This window comes from Neomonachus schauinslandi, chromosome 16 (assembly GCF_002201575.2).
Source record: "Neomonachus schauinslandi chromosome 16, ASM220157v2, whole genome shotgun sequence".
NCBI lineage: Eukaryota > Metazoa > Chordata > Mammalia > Carnivora > Phocidae > Neomonachus > Neomonachus schauinslandi.
Genome location: NC_058418.1, coordinates 41,187,900 through 41,208,627, shown reverse-complemented (window position 1 = coordinate 41,208,627; position 20,728 = coordinate 41,187,900). Strand labels below are relative to the sequence as shown.

The 20,728-nt window shown below is 60.9% G+C and overlaps 4 protein-coding genes across 6 annotated transcripts in view; 2 read left to right on the top strand and 2 right to left on the bottom strand.

The window, feature by feature from the left end:
• Positions 1-1,917, top strand: part of ENKD1 (enkurin domain containing 1) — a 3,683-nt gene extending 1,766 nt beyond the window's left edge. The window contains exons 5-8 of the mRNA XM_021703636.1: positions 862-987; positions 1,086-1,249; positions 1,350-1,486; positions 1,584-1,917. Of these exons, the coding sequence (XP_021559311.1) occupies positions 862-987; positions 1,086-1,249; positions 1,350-1,486; positions 1,584-1,744 (588 nt within the window). The 3' untranslated portion in view covers positions 1,745-1,917. The remainder of the gene's footprint in view (positions 1-861; positions 988-1,085; positions 1,250-1,349; positions 1,487-1,583) is intronic.
• Positions 1,918-2,144: 227 nt separating this feature from the next.
• Positions 2,145-3,915, bottom strand: PARD6A (par-6 family cell polarity regulator alpha). 2 transcript variants are annotated; one of them, XM_021703646.1, is made up of 3 exons: positions 3,853-3,915; positions 3,261-3,483; positions 2,145-3,022 (listed from the first exon to the last, which is right to left on the bottom strand). In XM_021703646.1, the coding sequence occupies exons 1-3, from the start codon at positions 3,913-3,915 to the stop codon at positions 2,268-2,270; spliced, it is 1,041 nt and encodes a 346-aa protein (XP_021559321.1). In that variant the 3' UTR covers positions 2,145-2,267. The 2 variants fall into 2 exon arrangements, with proteins under 2 accessions (XP_021559321.1, XP_021559329.1); XM_021703654.1 differs by having other exon boundaries at positions 2,145-3,019.
• A 674-nt stretch (positions 3,916-4,589) lies between these two features.
• ACD (ACD shelterin complex subunit and telomerase recruitment factor) lies at positions 4,590-7,402 on the top strand. Of its 2 annotated transcripts, none has more exons than XM_021703667.2 (12): positions 4,590-4,824; positions 4,907-5,043; positions 5,182-5,275; positions 5,358-5,434; positions 5,567-5,611; positions 5,723-5,757; positions 5,907-6,058; positions 6,138-6,234; positions 6,316-6,396; positions 6,565-6,938; positions 7,065-7,156; positions 7,237-7,402. In XM_021703667.2, exons 1-12 carry the CDS (start codon positions 4,726-4,728, stop codon positions 7,313-7,315), a joined length of 1,362 nt encoding a protein of 453 aa, XP_021559342.1. In that variant the 5' UTR covers positions 4,590-4,725; the 3' UTR covers positions 7,316-7,402. The 2 variants fall into 2 exon arrangements, with proteins under 2 accessions (XP_021559342.1, XP_044778067.1); XM_044922132.1 differs by having other exon boundaries at positions 4,674-4,824; positions 4,916-5,043.
• Positions 7,403-7,436: 34 nt separating this feature from the next.
• Positions 7,437-18,949, bottom strand: CARMIL2 (capping protein regulator and myosin 1 linker 2). The gene is made up of 38 exons (XM_021703681.1): positions 18,910-18,949; positions 18,579-18,673; positions 18,434-18,484; positions 18,154-18,216; positions 17,925-18,049; positions 17,699-17,790; positions 17,429-17,499; positions 17,238-17,311; positions 17,043-17,118; positions 16,876-16,964; positions 16,658-16,752; positions 16,494-16,580; positions 16,306-16,418; positions 16,126-16,203; positions 15,920-15,996; positions 15,714-15,818; positions 15,451-15,520; positions 15,228-15,309; positions 15,031-15,127; positions 14,880-14,937; positions 14,557-14,729; positions 14,216-14,378; positions 14,033-14,134; positions 12,863-12,991; positions 12,662-12,775; positions 12,354-12,514; positions 12,181-12,268; positions 11,853-12,005; positions 11,667-11,733; positions 10,966-11,195; positions 10,020-10,120; positions 9,574-9,937; positions 9,369-9,491; positions 8,767-8,803; positions 8,528-8,599; positions 8,222-8,437; positions 7,652-7,729; positions 7,437-7,552 (listed from the first exon to the last, which is right to left on the bottom strand). The coding sequence occupies exons 1-38, from the start codon at positions 18,947-18,949 to the stop codon at positions 7,437-7,439; spliced, it is 4,125 nt and encodes a 1,374-aa protein (XP_021559356.1).
• Positions 18,950-20,728: the final 1,779 nt, after the last annotated feature.

Below are 20,728 nucleotides of genomic sequence, written 5' to 3'. Positions count from 1 at the left end.
CTTTCTTTCTTTCTTTCTTTCTTTCTTTCTTTCTTTCTTTCTTTCTTATTTTATTTATTTGAGAGAGAGAGCATGAGCGGGGTGGGTGGGGCGGGGGGCAAGAGGCAGAGGAGAAGCAGGCTTCCCGCCGAGCAGGGAGCCCGGTGTGGGGCTCGATCCCAGGACCCTGAGATCATGACCCGAGCCGAAGGCAGACGCTTAACGACTGAGCCACCCAGGCGCCCCTCAACCTTTATTTCTAAGGGCAGTGCGAAGGGCAGGGGTACTGTGGTGGGATTCTTCAGTAGGTAGTAGTACCATATCACTATCCAGAGTCCTCAGAAGGAGAAGCAGGATTGAGAGAAAAGACAATAAGGTCATCTGCAAATTTGTTAAAACTGAAGCATTTGTGGGACTCCCAGGGGGGTGGGAGTGTGTCCAGGAAACAGATGGAGAGTCAGGTCTGGATCTGAAGAGTGAGACCCAGGAGTTATTGAGGATTAGGCTGATGACAGTGAGACCAGGGAAGTGACCCTGGATTTGAGGGCTTGGAGGCCAGCTATGAGTGACCTTGGTGGGGTCAGAGCCAGGAAGCTTGGCCAGGAAGGAGAGAAAAAGGGAATGGTAGCCAGAGCTAGGACTGGTTTGTTGTTTTCCTAAAAATGTGAGAAGGAGGGGTGGTTTGTTGTTCTCCTAAAGATGTGAGAGACCCACATATTTAAATGCTCATGGATAGAAGTGTTCCTTCAAGAGGGAAGAGGCCCATAGGGCTGGAGATAGAGAAGTATCCTCACAGGCAGAAGGAACAGAAGCTCACTCTATGGCTGGCTTAAGACCCTGACTTCAGCTTGACTGATTCCTCTGCTGTGCCCTGCCCTCCAGGAGCCCAGTCCTGCCTCTAGAACAGAGCCTGCCCACTTCCTGCGGGCACACTCCCGCTGCGGCCCTGGGCTTCTGCCACCCCGTGTCCCCAGCCCTCAGCTAACCCCACCAGGCCCCAGTGCTAAGGTGAGAGGATGGGTGGGGGCTGGGGGGGCAGAGATCTTGAGGGGTTCAGGAGCACATCACGGTGCTGTCTACCCCATCGTGCTTGCCGTGTCCTGCAGGGACCAGGCCTGGGTGTGGACTTCATCAGCCACAATGCCCGCACTGCCAAGAGGGCCCCCCGGAGGCACTCCCGCTCACTGCAGGTCCTGGCTCGAGTGCTGGAGCAGCAGCGGCAAGCCCAAGCGCACTATGATGCCACGCAGAAGGGCCACATGCCCCATTAGTAGGTCACACTGCCCAACACCTAGGGTGAAGGGTGCCTCTGGAGGGTGGGAGGCAACCTCTGCCCTAGGACCACCAACTCTGAGCCTGTGCGTCTGCAGCTTATTGGAACGCAGGGATCTGTGGCGGCGGGAGGCTGAGGCCCGCCAGCAGAGCCAGCCGGACCCTGCCATGCCCCCTGGCCACACTCGCATGCCTGAGAACCAGAGGCTGGAGACACTGAGCAATCTGCTCCAGAGTGAGTTCGTGGGCAAGGGTTGGGGGGGAGTGGATGGGGAACCCAGTGGGGACCATGCAGCCCTGCCTGGCACTCACTGTTCCTGGGTCCCTTGTAGGCCAGAGCCAGTTGCTACGTGAGCTGGTCCTGCTGCCTGCTGGGGCAGATTCACTCAGGGCCCAGGGCCACCGTGCTGAGCTGGACCGGAAGCTGGTGCAAGTAGAGGAAGCCATCAGGATCTTTTCCCGCCCCAAGGTCTTTGTGAAGATGGATGCCTGAGCCCTTTTATGGGGGTAGTTATGGGGGTCCTCACTGAGAATCGCCACATGGTTGCAAAGGGCAGGATGAGGCCCCATCATAGAACGGAGTCTGAAGACAGGAGCAGTGGGGTGGGCAGTTTCCCCAGAGCACTCTTCCCAGCCACTGGTGGCTGTAGAAGGGCAGCCCAGCCTCTTAATCCCTTTGTCAAAATTAAACCTTTTGTACACAGTGAGGTTTGTTTCCATAAGAGCTTTTTCTTACCCTAGAAATGCCAAGTCTGGTGTCCCTCCTGCTGCTTGAGTGCAGGAAGGTCTCTCTGTTGTCCTTACCACTCCTGCCTCGTATCCAGGGCAGAAGGCAAAATTGTGAGACCAAGGAGGACATTAAGGCTGGGACACAGAAAGACCATGACTGCATTTGTAGAAAACCTTTAATGTTCCCCAGACTGAGAGGGCCCTGTGAGCAAGCTTAAAACCCCCACTGGGGAAGTCCCTGCCATGTCCCAGCAGCCTGGAGTGGCAAGGGGCTGCGTCCTTGCCTGTCAGAGGCTAAAGCCACTACCATCTCCTCGCATGCTACTCCCCCATCCAGAGCTGGCCCGCTCCTGATCATCCAGGGAGGGTAGAGAGCTTCGGGCACCAGGAAGTAGACGGCCCTGGCGCAGGTCCCAGCATGGAGGCCCCTTAGACAGCCCATTGGAACAGGGAGGCTGGCGGTTCTCAATGACCAGATCACTGCTGTCATCGTCGCTGTCAGCCTCAGTAGGCCCAGGCCCAGCAGAGGAAGCCCCTGACAGACGCCCAGATGCCCCACGCACCACATTATTGCGCTGATTGGCTGGCTTGACAGTGACAATGAGGTTGTGGCTGTTGGCGACCATCATGTCCGTCACTTGGTCCAAGGTCTTCCCAGCCACCTCAATACCATTGACCTCGAGGATCTCGTCACTGACTGCCAGCAGCCCTGTACTCTCAGCCAGGCCCCCTCGTACCAGGCGGGAGATGAAGATGCCTGGAACCCGTTCCAGGCCCTGGGGAGCTACACGTACACTCATGCCATCTCGGATGTAGAAACCCAGGGGGCGGTCGGAGCCATGCTTGTGCAGGCGCACCCGTCGGTGGGTCTCAGGCAGTAGGTCCACATCTATGACTGAAGAAACCTGGCGGAAATCTTGGGGCAGGCTGATTAGTAGGGGTGGCCGGGTGCGCAGGGGTGCCACTGGCCGAAGTAGAAGCCCTTTCTTGCGCCGCTGCAGAGAGTTGGAGGCAAAGGCCAGGCCACTGGAGTCAGCTTCTGCTGCAGGAGAAGGGGGGTGCTGAGATCAGAGACCCTGCTCTCCCACGTGGGCCCTTTTCCCTCAGGCCCAGGCCTGGGGAAGGGGGCACTGTAGCTATTTCCTACCACTTGGAGGTCAGGCCAAGGGCAGGGACTGCAGAGGGTGAAGCCTGGACGCCCTGGGCATGGGCTAACCCTTGTAGACCTGCCCTGTAGTCCTACCCCACAGAGGCTGCCCACTGTACCCCATCCTCCTCACCCCGCTTCTGTACTAGCAGGCGCAGCGGTGGGGGCCCGCTGGCCAGGGCCCGGTGCAGGCTGTCGTCGTTGGTGAGGGGCAGTAAGTCGCCGTGAGCATCTGTATAGCCAAGCAGCACGTCCAGGCCCGGGATCTGGTGCACTGCACGCAGCAACCGCGAAAACTCTTGGAAGCCACTCACCGATGCGCGGGGCAGCGCGAAGCGTCGGAACTCAGCATCAAACTGGAGGCAGGGGGTGGGTGAGAGGAGGGGTCAGGACAGAGCCCGTGCCCTTTCCCACCACAGGTCCGAGGGTGTTAGAGGTCGGAAAAGGCTGTTGTTACGGCTGCAGCAGGCTGCAGCTCCAGTACAAGGGACGCTGTCCAAGGTCTTCTCCCCTCCCTCCAGGTACCAAGGCCACAGAGGGACTCTAGAGGCCGGCAGTGGAAGGAGGATGGATGGAGGAAAGCGAGAGGAAAGGCCGGAGAATGGGACATGAATGATGGAGGCGAGAAAAAAGGTGGTGGGGACTAAGAAGCTAGGAAAGGGGAGAATAAGGGAATTGGAAGCGCCTAGGGCCGAGGCCGGAGCCGGGGCCAGAGGGGCCCTTACTTTGCTCTTCACCTCGACGATGTTGTCGGGACTGCGCGCCGGAGTCCTCTGCGGCCTGGCCATGGTGAGGCCGGGCGGGCCGGGGACGGTGCCCCAGGCGGCCCGCCGAGGCGCAGGTGCACAGCCCCGGCAGGCCGGCTCGTGCTGCCCCGCCCCTGGCGGTAGCACTCGCCCCGCCCTCCCATCCGGACCATGACGTCAAGGGGGCAGCGACAGAGAGTGGAACGCGGAGTCCACGTTTCCTAGGAAACGGAGATGGGGGCGGAGGCGTCTTCGTGTGCTCTTACGTCATTACGCTACGGCGCGCAAGTCTCTGGAGTCTGGGGGAGGGGTATGACCAATCCCAAGGGGAGGTTGAGGGAAGTGACATTTATTGAGTGTTGTCTATGTACTATTATTTCCATTGGCCTTACAACGTTACATGACTGCATGTTTTAGATGAGGAAACTAAGCCGTAAGTATTTGCTGAGTTCCGCGGGTTCACACGGTATTGAACTGGCTTTGAGCCAACTCGCTTGACCACTCCTGGCCGCAGCCTCAAGCCCCGGATCCCTCCCTCTCCATCCGAGCCAGCCCTTGGCCCCATCCTTCCCGGTGTCACGGGAGTCTTAGCGAACGGCCCAAACGCCGGGCCGCTGCTCGGAGACTCCCGGGTAAAACCAAGCAGGTTTGCAAGCCATCCTACCCCACAAGAGTCTGCACGCAACTGTCCGAACAACACGGCTCGTGCGCACGCGCAGGCACGCATGTGGGCGGGGCCTCGACCTTGGGTCCCGCCCAGCCACGGTATGCTTCCTCTTCCGACGAGAGGCGGGGCCCCGGCGTCCGCGGGAAACCCAGGCTGGTGGTTCTTTGCTGGGGGCAGCTGCGGGAATGGCAAGCTTGGGGAGCTTGGTCCTGCGGCCTTGGATTCGAGAGCTGGTCCTGGGGTCAGATGAACTCTCAAGTCCGCAGGCGGGGCAGCTGCTCGAGGTGAGTCCCCCACGCTTCTCAGGGCTCGGAGACCAGGGCAGGGCCCGAGGGCGGTGGGATTGACGCCAGTCGACGCCGTCAGGTGCTGCAGGAGGCCGAAGCCCCCGGCCCGTCCCGCGCCCCTGACCCGTCTGAAGTCGCGGCCGCGCTGCTTGTGTCTGACGGGACCCACAGTGTCCGGTGCCTAGTGACGCGGGAGGCCCTGAACGCCTCGGACTGGTGAGAGAGGCGGCGCGGGGCCTGGGGAAATCCGGGTCTCCGGGAAGAACGCGAGGCTTGAGCCGGAGGTGCGCGGGTCGCAGGCGGGCGGGGCTGTTTTCGAGCGAGCTAAGGCCGTGACGGTCGCGCTCGCGGCAGGGAGGAGAAGGAGTTCGGCTTCCGAGGGGCAGAAGGCCGGCTGCTGCTGCTGCAGGATTGTGGGGTCCGCGTCCAAGTCGCCGAAGGCGGCGCGGTGAGTAGTGAGGCTGGCTTGGGTGGGTTAATGAGCCTGACTCCGTGACAGCTCCTAAAACCTGCCCCTGAACTCACTTCAGCCCGCTGAGTTCTACCTCCAGGTGGACCGCTTCAGCCTGCTGCCCACAGAGCAGCCCCGGGAACGGGTGATTGGTTGGTAAGTGATGCCTGCCCCCACCAGCTGCTTCTCCCTACCCACGCCTGGCTGCCGTTGGTATAGGTCTTTTGGGTGGGAGGGCTCAGGCCCCTAGTAACAACGTTGCCTACTACTCTCTTTTTTTGTCCTCAGCAACCAGGACCCGGATGTGCAGAAAAAGCTCTTTGACTGTCTGGAGTGAGTATGGAATTGGGCTCTTCAGTCAAGTGTGGCTGTGTCAGGGGATGGCAAATGTGTGTAGACAGGCCTCAGGATTGTTCCTCAGGCTTGTCTTCTCTGTTTCCATAGGGAGCACCTTTCAGAGTCCATCTCCCCCAGTGCAGGTGCTTACAGGGGTTGGCCAGTGACCCTAACTTCCGCGGAGTGACCTCCCAGTCATCACCTCTTGCTTCCTTAGTAAGCTCTTCTCCCTACTCACCCTTCCCTTCCTTCTCTCTAAGTTTTGGCCCATCCTCTGGTCCCCTGCCCTCAGGCCTTTCACTGTCCCAACTTCTGGATGAGGTGCAGGAGGACCAGGAGCATCGGGGGGCGCTAGTGCGCCTGGCTGAGAGCTGTCTGATGCTGGCAGGCCCTTGCACAGCACCCCCCCTCACCCGCTGGGCCTCCTCCCGCCTTAGGGCCACGGTCAGTCTGGGGCTTCCCTTGGGGAGTGTCAGGGTGAGGAGTTGGGCAAGGGCTGTGCTGAGAGTTTATGTCCCCACAGGGAGAAGCTGTGTACACAGTCCCCAGCTCATGGCTGCACATCTCTGAGAATGACCAGCGAGTTCTGAGCTCTCTGGGCGCAGGGCAGAGGGCACAGGGTAAGGAGGACTGGAGAGGGGAAGAGGGAGTACCTGGGGGCCCAGTGCTCACAGTGCTAATAAGCTCCCGCTGACCCTCAGGCCCTGAGCTGCCCCCACCAGACCCAGCTGTGCAGGACCTATCGCTGACCCTCCTCTCTCCTTCCTCACCTACTTCCTCAGGTAAGGTGGTGCTAGGCCACAGGCATTCACTGCTGTCAGCCAGGTTCCCAGGCTGCTGCAAAGGTTGCACACCCAGGTGGGGGGATGAACACAGTCCCTGGAGGCCTGCCTAAACTCACGGGCCACTGAGCTGAGAGGGCTGTGCCCAGTCAGTCCTCTCCTTCCCAGGAACCCCAGCTTTATCCAGCCACATGTCCTCAGAGGAGAGCGGTGCCAGCATCAGCCTTCTGCCTGTCCTGTCCTTGGCTACTTCAGACCCAGTGCAGAAGGGCAGCTCCCAGGCTGTACCAGCCATCTGTTCAGCCCCTGGCCCCCGGCCCCCCAGCTCCCCACACCCTAGTCATGTACCCAGTTCCCCACTCCTGAGCTGCACCCCAAGTCTGTCACCCCTGGGCCATGTACCCAGTCCACATCAGGCCGTTGTGACCAGGGCCCAGAAACCTAGCCTGGAGTTCAAGGAGCTAGGGTTGCCCCCCAAGAAATGGCAGCACTCTGCAAGGACAAAAACGAGCACAGGAGCCCTGGAGTCCAGCCCTGTTTGGGTGAGCATACATGGATAGTAAAATGGGGGAAGCCTTGGGTGGAGCTGGGAGTAGCGGTGGAGGGGTAGCCTTGGATGGGGTTAGGGGTCCTTACTGGCCCCTCTCTGGATACCACACCACCTTCAGGACCCTCCAAAGAGGCATCGTGATGGTTCTGCCTTCCAATATGAGTATGAGCCACCCTGCACCTCCCTCTGTGCCCAGGTCCAAGCTGTCAGGTGAGTGCCTAGGGCTGCCCCTATGCTTTCAGTCACCAGTCCCCATCCCCATCGACCTACAGCCATGGCTTTCTTCCCAGGCTCCCTCCCCAGCTCGTGGCCTGGGCCTTGCACTTTCTGATGGAACCACAGCCGGATTCTGAGCTAACCCAGGTGTGAGGGAGCATGGGGGAGGATGTATGCACACAGATCCATGCCTGGGATAGACAAACAGTGCTCCACACTCTGCTCCTTTGAGTTTTTTAATAAAATAATCTCATGCGGCAGGAAAAGGAGAGGGTCAGGGGTTGGGGCCGCCGCCTCTTTGGTCTGTGGCTGGGGAGGGTGGGTTGGGCTCAGGGCTGGAGGGCTCTGTAGGAGGCAGTGGGGGCAGAGGTTGGGCTCCAGGGCCAGATCCTGCAAGGGGGGGAGGAAGGGAGAGGAGGGGTCAAGACTGGACCAAGCAGTCCTGCCCCCCCCCCCCCCCCCCCGCAGCTGGCCCCAGCCTCCTCTTACCGAGGCTTGGAGATGAAGGTGCCTCAAGCTTTGGTCTCCGCTTGAGGACAGGGGAGCGCTGCAGCCGCAGGGGCCGTTCTGAGACACACAAAGACTTGGCAGGGGAGGGGGCAGTTTTGCTAGGGGCTTGGTGCCTGTTCCCAAGCCTTCCCCTGCATCCTCCCACCCTGGGGCAGAAGTCACTCTTTCTGGAGGTGGAGTCAGGGCTAGGAGGAAGGGTTTGGCAGCCCCTTGCTCCAGGCCTTTGGGCTCCTTGATTTCTCAACCCCTTCCCTCACTGGTGGCCCCCTCCAATGACCAGAGCCACAAAGAGTCTACCCTCCCCCATCTCCTCCTGCACTCAAGCACACAGAGAGGTGTCCCCCCTCACCAACAGGGGCCTGGAGCTGGTCCTCATGCACAGACACTGCTCGTCGCCCTGCTGAGAGAGGCCTCGGCCTCAGCTGGCCATCTGGGGGAGGCCAGGATATCAGGGTATGGTCTGGATAGCTATCCCGACCCCAGCCCTTGCCTCCCTCCTGTCAGGGTCCCCAGCCCCGTAGTGGAGTGGGGCCTAGGGTACCCGCTTACCTTCATTCCTGGGGCCCAAGCAAGGGTCCTCAGGGAGGCCCAGGCTGTCTGGGGAGGGGCTGGCTCTTTGTGGGCTGGGACAAGGGGAGGGGGGGCCGGGACCGTCCTGTTGGCCCCAACCACGGCCCCTAAGCTCTGCATTCAGCTGCTGCCCCAGTGTCTTCCAGCTGGTAGACTCAGGCCCTTGACCCTCTGGACCAGGTCTGCACGAGGGGTCTGCAGGGAGAATGGTATGAGCCTAACCAGTGGTCTGACAACCACCCCCCCTACCGTTGCATGTCCCCCAACACAGTCCGTGGCCCTTACCAGCAGACACAGAGTGGGTGCGGGACTTGATCGAGATGGGAGGGGCCTCTGCGGAACTGTCCATAATGTCACCTGCAACGCAGGCCTGGGGGTTCAGGCACCAGCCCTTGGGAGTGAGGGGAAGAAAAACCTGGCCTCTTCCCCTTGTCCCCCCAGGAGAGCCAATGCCTTGGAGACTAGCTCCCTAAGGCCAACTCCCTCACCAAAGCTGTACTGCCCTAGCACAGGGTCCCACTTACCGTCCGAGCCAGCCTTCTTGATCTCTCCATCCTTGCTCTGTAGGAAACAGGGAAGTCAAGCTCAGTCTTGCCCTCACTCTAGCCTTGTTCTGTCTTCATTCTTGTAACTACCAGTAAATGCCCACCAGGAGATGCTGGGATGGGTGAAGAGGAAACTGATGTAACCCAGGGGTGGTGATGAGAGGCTGGAAGCAGCTCCCAACAGAGGAATGCGTGACAAGGCCCTGAGATGCACCAGGTGGAGCACAGCAAGATGAAAGCAGTGACCAGGGCTAAGGCCTTGGGGTGGGGTTAGGAGGCAGGGTAGGGTCTTGAGAGGAAGTCTCTGGAGGATTTGCTGTTTCAAATGCAGGTGACAAGGTCAGGGTTCTGTTCGATCTACAGCAGAAGGACCGTCCCAGCTCCAAGGAGGAGGTAGCAGGGGCCAGGGCAGAAGCCAGGAAGGAAGGAAGGCTGAAGCTGAGGACTCTTTTGAGGAGGAGGAGGTAGAACTGATAGCATCGTCTGTGTGTCATGAGTCTCCTTCTGGTCACATATGTCACCCACAGACTGCCACATGTCACCTGCCCCCTCACTTTGCACTTGTGGCCCTCCCTACTTACTTGCTTCCTCTTGCCTTCGGTACTCCCGCTGCCTCTGCTCACGCCGATCCTCTGCAGCATCACTTGGACCCGCTGTTCGAAGGATGGGGCCAGCTCTGTGTCTCCCCGCTCCAGGGGCCGGCGCTGCAGACCGAGAAGCCCAAATGGGGAGAGAGCCCACTGCCTCAGGCCTTGCAGAGCCCTCGCCCCATGTCCCCAGGCCTACCTTGTCAGGTCTGGCACCCAGTGTTTCTTCCTCCTCCTCAGCCGGTAGTAGTATCATTGAATAGGCTTTGCTTTCCCGAGTGTAACGAGGCCGGCTCCTGCGGGCAGGGTCAGGGCTGCTGGTGCCCCCCTCAGCCCCACCAGGTTCCTCACCACGGCCGGGACGGGCTGGTGGCCGCAACAGGTCTCCGAGTGTGGTCTTCCGAGTGCGGGGAGCTGCCCCAGGGCTGGTCTCTAGATCAGTCCGTGGCCCCCGTGTTGAACGAGGCTTCTTGAAGGCAAAGAGGGTACCCAGCTTCTTTCGCAGTGTACGAGGAACAGGGGTGGCACTCCCCTCATTGGCTGGGTCCTCTTCAGGGACCCAGCTGTGGGAACAGCCAGCAGTGAGTGGGAAGGCCCATGGAACAGCCCACCCTCTCCCACCCCCTACAACTGCCCCTTACTCACAGGCGATCCTGCTGGATCAGCCTTTTGGAGAAGAATTCCTCCACGCCCTCGTCCACGCGGGCACTGAGCCCATTCCCTTCCTGCGGCAGGGCTGGGGGCACCTGGGGGACACCATAGGGTCAAGGTTGAGCACAACCATGAATTGTTTCCACCCCTTGTCTAGTAGCCTGGCCTGGGCAACTCCAGGACATGGGAGCTGAGTGACCCTGAGGGGCTACTGCCAAACGTTCTTGTCCAACTGGTGGGCAGAGATGCTGGTTTCACGTATCCCCTCACCAGTAGTTGGCCCTGGACACATACACCCAGCCCACACCTGTTCTTGTCCCGTGGACTATCTACACTCCCTGAACCAGCAGGCTAGAACCCACAGGCCCCCTGGGTCACACATTCCCATTTGCCACCCCCTCTGCTCCAAACAGTTCCCCGCAGTACCCTCCACCCCCACCCGGCCTGCTGGCAGCTCAGCGGCGCCTGCTGCTGCGTCAGACCCTCTGGGGGGCCTCAGGCTGACTCTGCCTTCTGCCCTGTATCCACTGCCCCCACCAGTACCCAGCACACACAGATCTCCCCACGTAAACACCCACTGGACCTGCAGTAGAGGCAGGACTTGTCCCCACAGCCTAGGGCCCAGCAACAGACTGAAAGTAACCCTGGGAGAGGGAGGATAAGATGGACACCCTCCCTCGCACATCCATCCATGCAGAGGGCCAACCCAAGATGCAGTCCTAACCTGAGATGTACCCCCAATGAAATCCACACACTCATGACCCTGCATGGGAACGGCCTGGGGAGAGGGTGGCCAGGAATAAACCAAGACACGGCAGTACGACCAGGTGGTCTTGGGCCCCTAAAATCCACCTCCCTAGCCGCCATCACTCCTGAGGAGCAGAAAAGCCACCCGTGACCCCAAATTTCACGAGCTCTAGAGTGGGGGAAGGGCGCTCACCTGGGGGCCCCCCGGCGGTGGCCGGTGGTGGTGCTGGCGCCGGGGCCGCGGCCGGGCCCGGGTCGGATGGCGCAGGGGCTGTCCAGCGGGTGGCAGGTCCATGCGAGGCAGTGGGCCGGCCTGGAGTCCAGGGGTGGCGGGGCTCGGAGAGCCACGCGCAGAAGGCCCCGCCTGCGGCTCTGCATCTTCCCCCGGAGCCGCCAGCTCGGGCTCCGGTTCCCCAGCAGCACCTAAGGGGAGAGCACCAGAGGAGCACCGAGCAGCAAACCCGGGGAGGTGGTGGTGGCAGCGGAGCTAGGGCGGCGGGGGAGCCGCCCAGGGCGCGGGGAGGGGCCCGGCTACACCGCCCGCCCCCCGCCCCCCGCCCCCTCCCCCCCCCCGCCGCTGTCCGTGGTGCTGAGCGCGGCCCCGAGCGGCGCGGCCCTGCGCTGCCGCCAAGCATGCGCATCCTGGGGTTAGAGAAAGGGGGAGGCGAATGGAGACAGTGTCCGGCTCCTGGTCTGCTCAGGTCCTGCTTCATGCGGACCATAGCAGACCCCAACCTGCGAACTGCACAGAGGGCCTGGGCTGGCTCAATCAAGGGTCAGGGAGTTCCTAGGACAAGACTAAATAAATGTGTCCACGTGTCCAAGTCCCCAGATCTAATGGAGAACTTTCAGCCCAACCTGGTTAACTCCCTTTCCCCCCAGGCCCTGACTTACTGTGAGTGGAGGGAACCTGGGGAAGACACTGGCTGGACTCAGGCCATTTCTGTGGAGGATTGTCATCCTAGTGGGGAGGGCAGAAACTCAGTCTGGGACACAGGCGAGCTGCCTCCCAGCCTTCCACACTTCATAATAAGATGGAAAGATCCAGAGTTCTAGGCCCAGAGTTCTGGGGCCACATACCTTCTGCTCCTCTTCATCATCCTTTTCCTTCACCTCCTCACGGAAGAAAAGACCTTCCAATTCTCCAGGCCCAAGGGGGCTGGGCTCACCCCCATCCAGTGCTGGTATGGCAAGAGGCATTGCCACTGTTGCCTGCTGAGCCAGACTCTCCACCTACAATAATACCAGGCACCCCAAAGATGGGCAGTTGGGCCTCAGCCATAGTCCCATCAGTCCTAAAGGAACCCTGAAATACCCCTGGGCTATATGACCCCAAAAGACGTCATAGAACCCCTGCAAGGCAGTGGCCAGGTCAGTGGGTGTGTGCGCGCGCACAATTCTCCCTCACCAGCCGATCCCGGGCTGCATTCAGCCCCTCCAGAGCCTGAGCCACAATGCTCTCTGCCAAAGTCCCTGTGACTGACAGCCGCATATCCCTGAGAGCAACAGAGAGCAAGGATTAATGGGCTATCTCTGCCCAGTCCCGTTCAGTCCAGTGCAGCCCAGGCCCATCCAGTCTACCTGAGCCTAGTGAAGGCATCTTGCAGCAGGTGCTCTGGGAGCAGCTCTGGGAGGCCCCTTGAGCCCACCAGGACCCCCTCTAGCTGCTCCCTCCACCTGGATCCCTGTAGTATCTGTGGGCAGAGGCTCCTTGTTGTGTCCAGTGTGGCCTGAGTGAAGTCCTGGGCAAAGACCAGAGCATGGAGTGTGGCCTGAGGCTACAACCCCCACAGAACATTGATGCAAGGGATATCACAGTCAAACTTATGCAATAGGGGTCAAGCCTATATATATATGGACATGGGGCTGGGGCAAGAGTACCATCTTACCTGAATATCCTTGCGGCAGACCTCGCCCACCTGTCCTAGGAGGCCCTCTAGCTTCTGCCGCAGCTGCCACTGATGACTTGGGGAGCTCCCAGCCTCATACAGAATTGGGAGAATCTGGAGGCCAAGGAAGAGGAGCTGCAAGTTGACACCTAATTAAGAGGGGAAGGGTCCTTGCAGCAGCGGTGGGGAAGGGGTGCTCACACTGAGAGAGAAGTTGGCATTTTGGATGGCATCCTCCGCCTGGTGCACAGCAGCTTCACCCTGAGGCCCAGCCCCACAGCCCAGTAGCTCCACATGCTCCTGCACTGACTGACACAGTTCATTCACTTCCTGGGGAGTGGGGGAGGCGTGCATCAAGAATCAGTGCCATCCTAGCCCCCTCCAGCCTCCCAGACACTGACTGCTTCCTTCCCAGAGTCTCCAACAGGGTGGGTGAGCTCCTGAAGCCAATACTTTCAGGCCAGCCCCTCAGGAACCCTATCTGTTCAAGGAGGGCAAGCAGTGTCCCCTTTGGATCATTTTAGGGACTTTATATATCCTTCCTAAGTGTCCAGAATAGGAAGAAAAGGAGCTGTTAGTCTTTTCTTTGTTTTAGAAGCTCAGTCTGCTCACTAGCCACATAGAGGACAGACTGAGGTGGGCAGAAATGGGAGTGAGGAGCCATGGACGAAGGACCTGGGAAGCAGGAGACATTTGGGGTGGGAGTGAGGAGCAGCGTGTTTGAGAGTTAGCAGGGATAGGACCAAGGAGGTCTGTAGGGGTTCTAATGTGGCCAGGAGAGACCTGGCCCAAACCTCTGTCCACAACACTTGGTGAGTGTGAGCACTGGTGAGAATGGGGTCTAGGGTAGAGAGAAGAGTCTGTAGGAGGTGATGACGTCACTTGAAGGTGTACAGAATGTGAAGCCCCTGCAGGGAGCAGTCAAGATGCCTCAGCTTTAAAGCCTGAGAACGAAGTGGGATTTGGGAAAGGATAGGTAGGAACATCTCATAAGGGCAAGGTAGTGGAGGAAGATGAAGTCAGAGAAAGGGTTGCTGGGTTGGGCCCCAGCAGAGGTCGGTGGAGAGGAGAGCCCTGCGAAAGGGAAGTCACAGATGGGGTTACAACCAGCTGGGGGTGGCGGCGAGAATTAAGGAAGGATTTTTAAATACCTCCCATCTTGAACAGGAGAGTCTACTTAAATGCTTTTAAAAGGCATCCAGGGGTGTTATTTGGGGGAGCTACCAAAAAGAGGGACTTGTCCTGGAGAGCATAATTCAGGCCCCTTAGCCCCAAGAAGGACGCTCAAACTCCTGGAGGATTCCAGGCGCAACATCTCTTCCCATCCCCTATCTTCTGTACCGACTCAAGGTTGAGGGAGGGGACACCAACCTGCTCCGAGGGGTCTGAGACTAGACAAGGTGGCTGCGGACGGCCGGTGCGGTCAGAAGAGGCATGGTCCGCACGGTTATTCCTCAAAAGACAGGCTTGGATCTGGGCATAAGGGATATTGAGAAGTGGTAGGAGGCGGGGCCACGGCACAGAGCAGGGCAGGGGAGGAGACAGGAACCCAACCTGATGTACTGCACGTGCGGTCAGTTCCGGGCGGCTGCGATGGGCCTGGGCCACGTCGTTCAGTGGCAGAGGCATGGCCTTTAGGCTGCGGTTCTGCTCCAGGGCCTCTGCCACGTCCAGCAGGCCCAGAGCAGATGTGTGGTTCCGGTCCCAGACCACAGACCTGGGCCAGGCCTGGCTTCAGTCAAGGGCGGAGCTCCGCAAGGCTCCACCCAAACCTGCTGGCCTGTCCATTCACCTCGCGCCCCCGTCCCCAGCATTTGCCCCTCCACATTCAGCCCCGCCCCTTAACCCAGTAAGCCCCCCCCGCCACGCCCTCCTCCCCCTCTGACCCCGCCCACCGGAGTCTTGTGTTGACCCGAAGCGCCTTGGCCAGCATTTTGGCACCGGCGTCCCCCATGGCGTTGCCGCTGATATCCAGCGCCATCAGGTTAGGATTGGTGCCGAGGGCCCGGAGCAGGACGCCAGTGGCCAGCTTCAGCCGCGACTCAGCCACGGACAGGGACTGCAGGGGCTGGAGGTAGAAGGAAAAAAAAAAAAAAAAAGCGCCATTTGGGTTTGGAATCGGCGGTCAGCAAGGGGGGCAGGTTACAGGGTCTGAGAGAACAGGAGTCACAGGGGTCCGTCCATTGCCTGACGATCCCGCATGGTCCCAAGAACTCACACAGTCGTCATCCTGCATGAGCTGGACAATCCGGTGCAGGACGTCATCCAGGGTCTCCCTGTGGGGCAGGGGACGCGGTTTGGAAGGACCTGGGTAGGTGGTGGGTGGTAGGGTGCTGTCTGGGAGGTCCGGGAGTGGGATGGGGGCTCACTTGCACCGGACGTTGAAGTTCCTTCCAAGTGCCACATGTCGTAGGGACCGACTCCTCCCGATGGCCAGCACCAGAGTCACCATGTCTGAGCCAAAGCCTAGGGGTGGCTCGGGTCACGCATCAGGAGAGGCTGAGGGGGTGGGGATGGGGTGGGAAGTGGGTGGGCAGTGGGATCGTGGGTTTCGGGGCGGCCTCACCATTATCCGCCAGATCCAGGGAGCTCACTGAGCCAGCGTCACACACTAAGTCCTGTATCACCTGAGCGCCGGCTGAGCGCAGCTGAAGGTGGAAGGCGCGGCACGCTCAGACCAACGGGCCACAGGTGCGGAGGCTCAGGCGCCCTGTGGCCCGCGCTCCCGCCTCGCAGCCCCACTCCGCTGTGGGCCCACTGCCTGCTCACGTCCCAGGCCGGGCGCTCACCTCACAAGCGCTGAGGTCCAGGTGCAGGTCGCCCGTGAGCGTGTTGAGCGCGAGGCCTTCCAAAAGGGCCCTGGGATGGGATGTTACAGGGGGTGGCGGGAGCTGGGAAAGGGGGCCCCAGGGCGCGAACGAATACCAAGAAGGAAGGGCCAGGATGCCGGGAGGTCACGGGAGTTGGGGGGGGCGATAGGAGCGGGGTGAAGCTCCGGGGGGCCCCGGCCGGGGTGGTGGCCGCACACGTAGCCGTGGGCAGCGACACTGACCTGAGCGCGTCGGGCGGCAGCTTGCAGCCCGCCAGGCCCAGGTGCCCAAGCGTCCCCGCGCGGCTGAGGAAGAGTTGCAGCGCGGCGGGCGCAGCGCGGGACTTCCTGGGGTGGGCGAGCGGGAGGAGTGGGCTTCCGGGCGCAGGGAGGCGGCTCCCCGCAGTCTCTCCCCCACCCCCACCCCCGCCCGGACCCGCCCCCCTTACGTGCGGGAGAAGACGTTCCTCGAGGCGTCCAGGTGGCTGAGGCTGGTGCAGCAGCCGCGGGCCAGCGCTGCGAACAGCTGCGGGAGGAGGGTGTGGGCTACACCGACGGAGGACAGAGCACCCCCCACCCCGCCCCCGGTCTACCCTCCGGCCTCGGGCCCGGCCACCGGCCCTACAGATCATCCCCCCACCGACCACCCTCTCACAGTGTCCAGGGCGGTTTCGGTGCCCGCGAGATTCAGGAACGTCAGAACATTAGGACGGCTCAGGAAACTATAGAGGCCCTGATGAGAGGACAGGGGTGGGAGGGAGTCAGGGATCACCTCACCAAATGCTCCCTGACATCCCACTGCCCCCAGTCATTGCCTCCAAAGACAACCACTCACCCCATTGTCCTCCGAGGCCCCCAGCGCCCCAGGGTTCCCGGAAAGGTCCAAGTGGGTCAGGGCGGTGTCAAAGGCCACATTGGAAGCCAGTGCCCGGCCCAGAGACCTCATTCCTGGTGGCGGAGGACGAAGTGGCTCAGCAATCGGGCAGATCCACCCCCAAGCTGCCCCCGGCCTACCCCACCTACCTCGTGGTGTCAACCCTGTCTGTGCTAGGCTGAGTCTCCTTAGGGCTCCAGGACGATGCTCCAGGTGTCTGCTGAGAGCAGTCACGCCTAGGGAATGGGGGCAGCTGTGTGGCTCTCACCTCCTCCAGCACCAGCCCCCTGCGGTTCCCTAGGTCCAGCCATACCTCGGTCATCCAGCAGGTTCCCAGTGAGGCTAAGCTCCCGGAGGGCAGAGCTTGAGTGCCCTGCCAGTGCCTGGGCCAGTCGCCGGACAAAGTCTCTGGGGACCAGACCCCAGGCATGAGACTCTTGACCCTGGATTCCCATCTCCTCCCCAGGCCACAAGCCTCCTCATCCCAAGCTCCCAGACTCCTGTCCCCAAGCCCTACCCTGTCCCCCTTACCCTCTCAGGCCACAGTTCTCCAGCACTAGCTCCTCCAGGTGGGACGACTGACTCATCATGTGCAGAATCTGCTCTGAGACCTCAAGGCTCTGAGAACCAGAGTGGGGCTCAGTGAGTTGCACCCTGGTCCCCGCACCCTTGGCCCCTCCCTGTCCCTGTGCGCTCACCAGCTTCATGTCCACGCAGGAGAGGCACTGGAACCACAGGTTGTAGGACAGGGCGGCCACACTCAAGGCCAGGTCCCTGGGTGTGAGAGGGGGCAGGGGCAGGGGCAAAGTTCAGGGCTCTCCATGGAGAGGCCGGGGCTCAGGAATGTGGGTCATGGGATGTCCCTCCCTTCCCACCCTTGGCAGGCCACAGACCGACTGCCCAGATGGCTGAAGTCGCATAGGCTGAAGTGGCGGCAGCCTTGGCGATGGTAGATGGTGTCCACATCCTGGATGGGAAGAAGATGTCTCCCACCGGGCTTGGGGTCACAAGGGGGAAGGGGACCCGATGCACACGGGGGGATCAGATGTCTCCAGAGCCCCCCCAGGGAGGGCCCTACTCTCACCCACTGAATCTCCTCTCGGAAAGGGAAGCCATTGTAGTCACACAGAGCCTCATAGGTCTCCAAGAAGCCACCTGGGGAGGTGCCAGGGGTATAATGGGGTGGGGAGGAGAGAGACAGAAGGTCAGGGAGGGAGGAAGATCAGATCCAAGTTGGGTGGTGGCTGTGCTTGGAGTGACTCTGTTCAGTTTGGGAGACCCCCAATTCAGGGGTCTGGGGCTGCAGGATGGGGGGTAGGCTGGAAGTCCTGGGTGGCCTTTTCTTGGCCCTCACCACAGGGGCTGCTGGGTGCAGTGTCCTCGGAGGGGCTGCTTCTCTCCAGCCGAGCCAGCATGGAGGGGGATGTGGGCCTCCGGAATAGCTTCCTGGGGAGGGGCAGAAGGGAGAAGGGACAAGGGACTTGTAGCCCCTGGGACGGGAGGCAACCCACTGGTGTCATCCAGAGCACTCCCGTGCTGCCCTCCTTTCCTGCCAGCCCCCGGTAGTTGTTGGGCCTCACCCAAGGCTGGAGCGAGGGAAGACCTTCTTGATGGCTGCGGCAATGTGCTGGGCCAGCTGCTCCAGAGCAGCCACGCCAGGAAACTCCAGGACCAGCTCAGGCAGGGACTCTAGCTCAAAAGTCACCTGGGGTGGGATGGCGGCTGGGTTGGGCTCCACGTGCGGGCGCAGGTGGAAGGGGAGGCGAAAACTAGGCTGCAGGCCATGGGGTGGGGTATTAGCTGTCTCACCTGAGGGGGCGTTTCCTGCAGCGCCATGGCCTGGACCTCCAGGTAGCTGAATGTGCAGTCCACCTGTGGAGAGCCGGAGTCAGCTGGAAGCCTGGCCCTAGCTCCCCGCCCCCCCCCCCCCCCCCCGGGGATCCCAGTCCCCGGTGCGGCTGGGAGCTCAGAGGCAGCCCTGCCCGCGGGGGAGCCCAGAACTGTGCGAAGGGCAGAGCCCATGGGACAACCCTCACCCAGGAAGCTGCTGGAGGGCAGGGTGGGGTGGCAGTCAGCCCCTGGCACTCACCCTCAGGGGGAGGCAGGTGTGGAGCAGGTAGGCTCTCCATCGTAGCAATGCCTGGGGGGAGAGAGTGTCTGACGCCCTGGGCAGGCCAAGAGGCTCTTTTTGCCTGGGCCCCAGAAGCCCTCCCAGGCTCTGCCCCCTGCCATACCAGGACATGACCTCGCTCAGCACCCTCCCGCTCTGGTAGCCAGGTTTTCAGCAGCAGCTCGGCCTCCTTGGGCCACAGGAACCTGGTGATCTCGCCTGTGGAACGGCAGCCTGCTGGGTGATTTGGTCCTCCCGCGGAGGGCAACACATGCCCATGGTCTGTAACAGGCCTGTGGCCTGGGCTCATCTATGGGCCAGCAAGGAAGGAGTGGAGTGGGTGTGGGGGGCGCCAAGCTCTTCCGAGGAGCAGAGAGAACCGCTTGTAGATGCTCCCCAGACGCTGGGTGTGCTCCGGCTCTGGAGCCAAGTAGGCGGGAAGGGCCAGCGCTCACCTCTCAGCTCACACGATATGCCGTCGGGGGTCTGGGCCATGGGGCCGGGCCGGGCCGGGCCGGGCCTCCGGGTGGCCCCAGGAGCTCGGACGAGAAACAGTTGCGGGCGGGCGCGCACACAGGAAGCCTGGGGGCCCTGGCCCGCACTGCAGCCACCTGCTCCTCCGGCAGCGGAAGGTATGCGCTGCTTCCTGCCAGGCCGCCCCCAGCCCGGCTCCTCCCCGCCCCGGCCTCCGCGGGCCAGGAGACGTAGGAGGGGGGCAGAGTCCCAGCTGTCCGCCCGCTCTGTCGCGCAGGAGCTACTCTGGCAGGGCAGGCACGGGGTAGGACTTGGGTGGCAGGGACAGTCGCGCGTGTGGCGCGCGCCTCTTGCAGTTCCTAGCCCCCTACTTCCACCCCGCGCCGCAGTCCCTGCCGGGAGCACCAGGGGGCGCTGCCCGCTCGGGGATCCCTGCGGCCCACCCGCGTTCGTCCACTCCAAAACCCAGCTGGGGCGGTGGACTGGGGGCCCGGCCCGGAGGGGCGTGTATTCAGCAAGGAGAATCGGATCTCTCCTAGAACCTCTCCCAACACCCGGGGCCTAACCTGAAGGACCTAATCTGTTGCTCCTAACCTGGAGTCTGTGACCCCGTCAGAGATCCACCAACTTTTTTTTTTTAAGTAATCTCTATGGGGACTCCAACTCCTGGGCCATGGGCGGGACATCAAGAGTCGCATGTTCTACCAACTGAGCCAGCCAGGCGTCCCGGAAATCCACCAGCTTTTGAAACGGCAGAAAAAAATGCCAGATGGGCTCAGGCACGCTTCTGTGCTGCGCAGGATCCTCAGCTCTCATCAGGCTCAGGCTGGACTAAGGCTGGAAGGTGGGAAGTACCCTCAGGGAGCATCCTTGGGCTAAGGCCTAAACCTCAAGGGACTTTGGCAGGGGTGAGCAAAGGCCAGTTACATGGGGATCCTCCGTGTCTGCATCCTCTCCCTTCCACGGACCTCACCTCTACTGGCTGGAAGGGGTCAGGAGGTCATGGGGTGGCACCTGCTAACTGGAAGCATGCTGCCCTGTAAAAGACCAGGGACCTAGAATCTGGAGGATTCACAGAAGAATTATTATTTTTTCTTCCACTACAATCCAATTAAACTGTCACTTATTAGGAACAGCCCTCTGCCCTGCCCATAGCTCAGCCCGGCAGAGGTGATATAACCTTGAGAGTAGATGAGATGATGAGCAGGGTCCCTTGGCTTCCTTCCCATCTAGCTACCCCTCCTCACCTCAGGGCTTGGAGAGAAGTGGGAACATGCTCCAGTCACGTGATCATTCCCACCCCCCAACAAAATCTTATCTCTGCCAAAGACTGAGACAAAGTGGCTGTAGAAACTGAACGGTAGCAGCTTGAGCAAAGCCTCCCCTCAAGCAAGAGGCCGACGATGTGAAAGCTGAGGACTGACGAGGGGGGACGGGAGGACTCAGCCAGAGGTGTTCCTGCAAACGGAGGCACCAGTCTTCTGATGTCTCCCAGTTTGAAAGAAGACGTTGGGTTAAGATTGAGGACTCCTTCTAAGACCACAGAGAACCCACAAGTTGCTTTTAGGGTGAGAACTCAGTAGGTCTCTCGCATATATAATGGAGTCACACAGGGTGCATCATGGGCTATGCAATGGGGGATCCCTTCTAAGTTTCTACTCCATCAGCAGGCCGAGCTGTCAGTCTGTCCGTGGAAAAAGCTGGTTCTAAAGGCCGACCGCCTGAACGTTCGTCCCGACTCCACCTCTTACCAGGTGTTCCACACTCAAGAAGTTACTTAACCTTTCTGGGCTTCCAGTT

Excerpts from the sequence above, each read along its gene's own strand:
- ACD (XM_021703667.2), top strand. The coding sequence starts at position 4,726 with ATGGCAAGCTTGGGGAGCTTGGTCCTGCGGCCTTGGATTCGAGAGCTG. Across the intron at positions 5,276-5,357 it reads AAGTCGCCGAAGGCGGCGCG|CCCGCTGAGTTCTACCTCCA; the intron begins GTGAGTAGTGAG and ends AACTCACTTCAG. Across the intron at positions 5,758-5,906 it reads GTCCATCTCCCCCAGTGCAG|GCCTTTCACTGTCCCAACTT; the intron begins GTGCTTACAGGG and ends CCCTGCCCTCAG.
- PARD6A (XM_021703646.1), bottom strand. The coding sequence starts at position 3,915 with ATGGCCAGGCCGCAGAGGACTCCGGCGCGCAGTCCCGACAACATCGTC. Across the intron at positions 3,484-3,852 it reads TCGTCGAGGTGAAGAGCAAA|TTTGATGCTGAGTTCCGACG; the intron begins GTAAGGGCCCCT and ends CCCTGCCTCCAG. Across the intron at positions 3,023-3,260 it reads CCTGCTAGTACAGAAGCGGG|CAGAAGCTGACTCCAGTGGC; the intron begins GTGAGGAGGATG and ends CTTCTCCTGCAG.
- CARMIL2 (XM_021703681.1), bottom strand. The coding sequence starts at position 18,949 with ATGGCCCAGACCCCCGACGGCATATCGTGTGAGCTGAGAG. Across the intron at positions 8,600-8,766 it reads CAAGAAGGCTGGCTCGGACG|GTGACATTATGGACAGTTCC; the intron begins GTAAGTGGGACC and ends CCTGCGTTGCAG. Across the intron at positions 7,553-7,651 it reads ACCTTCATCTCCAAGCCTCG|GATCTGGCCCTGGAGCCCAA; the intron begins GTAAGAGGAGGC and ends CCCCCCTTGCAG.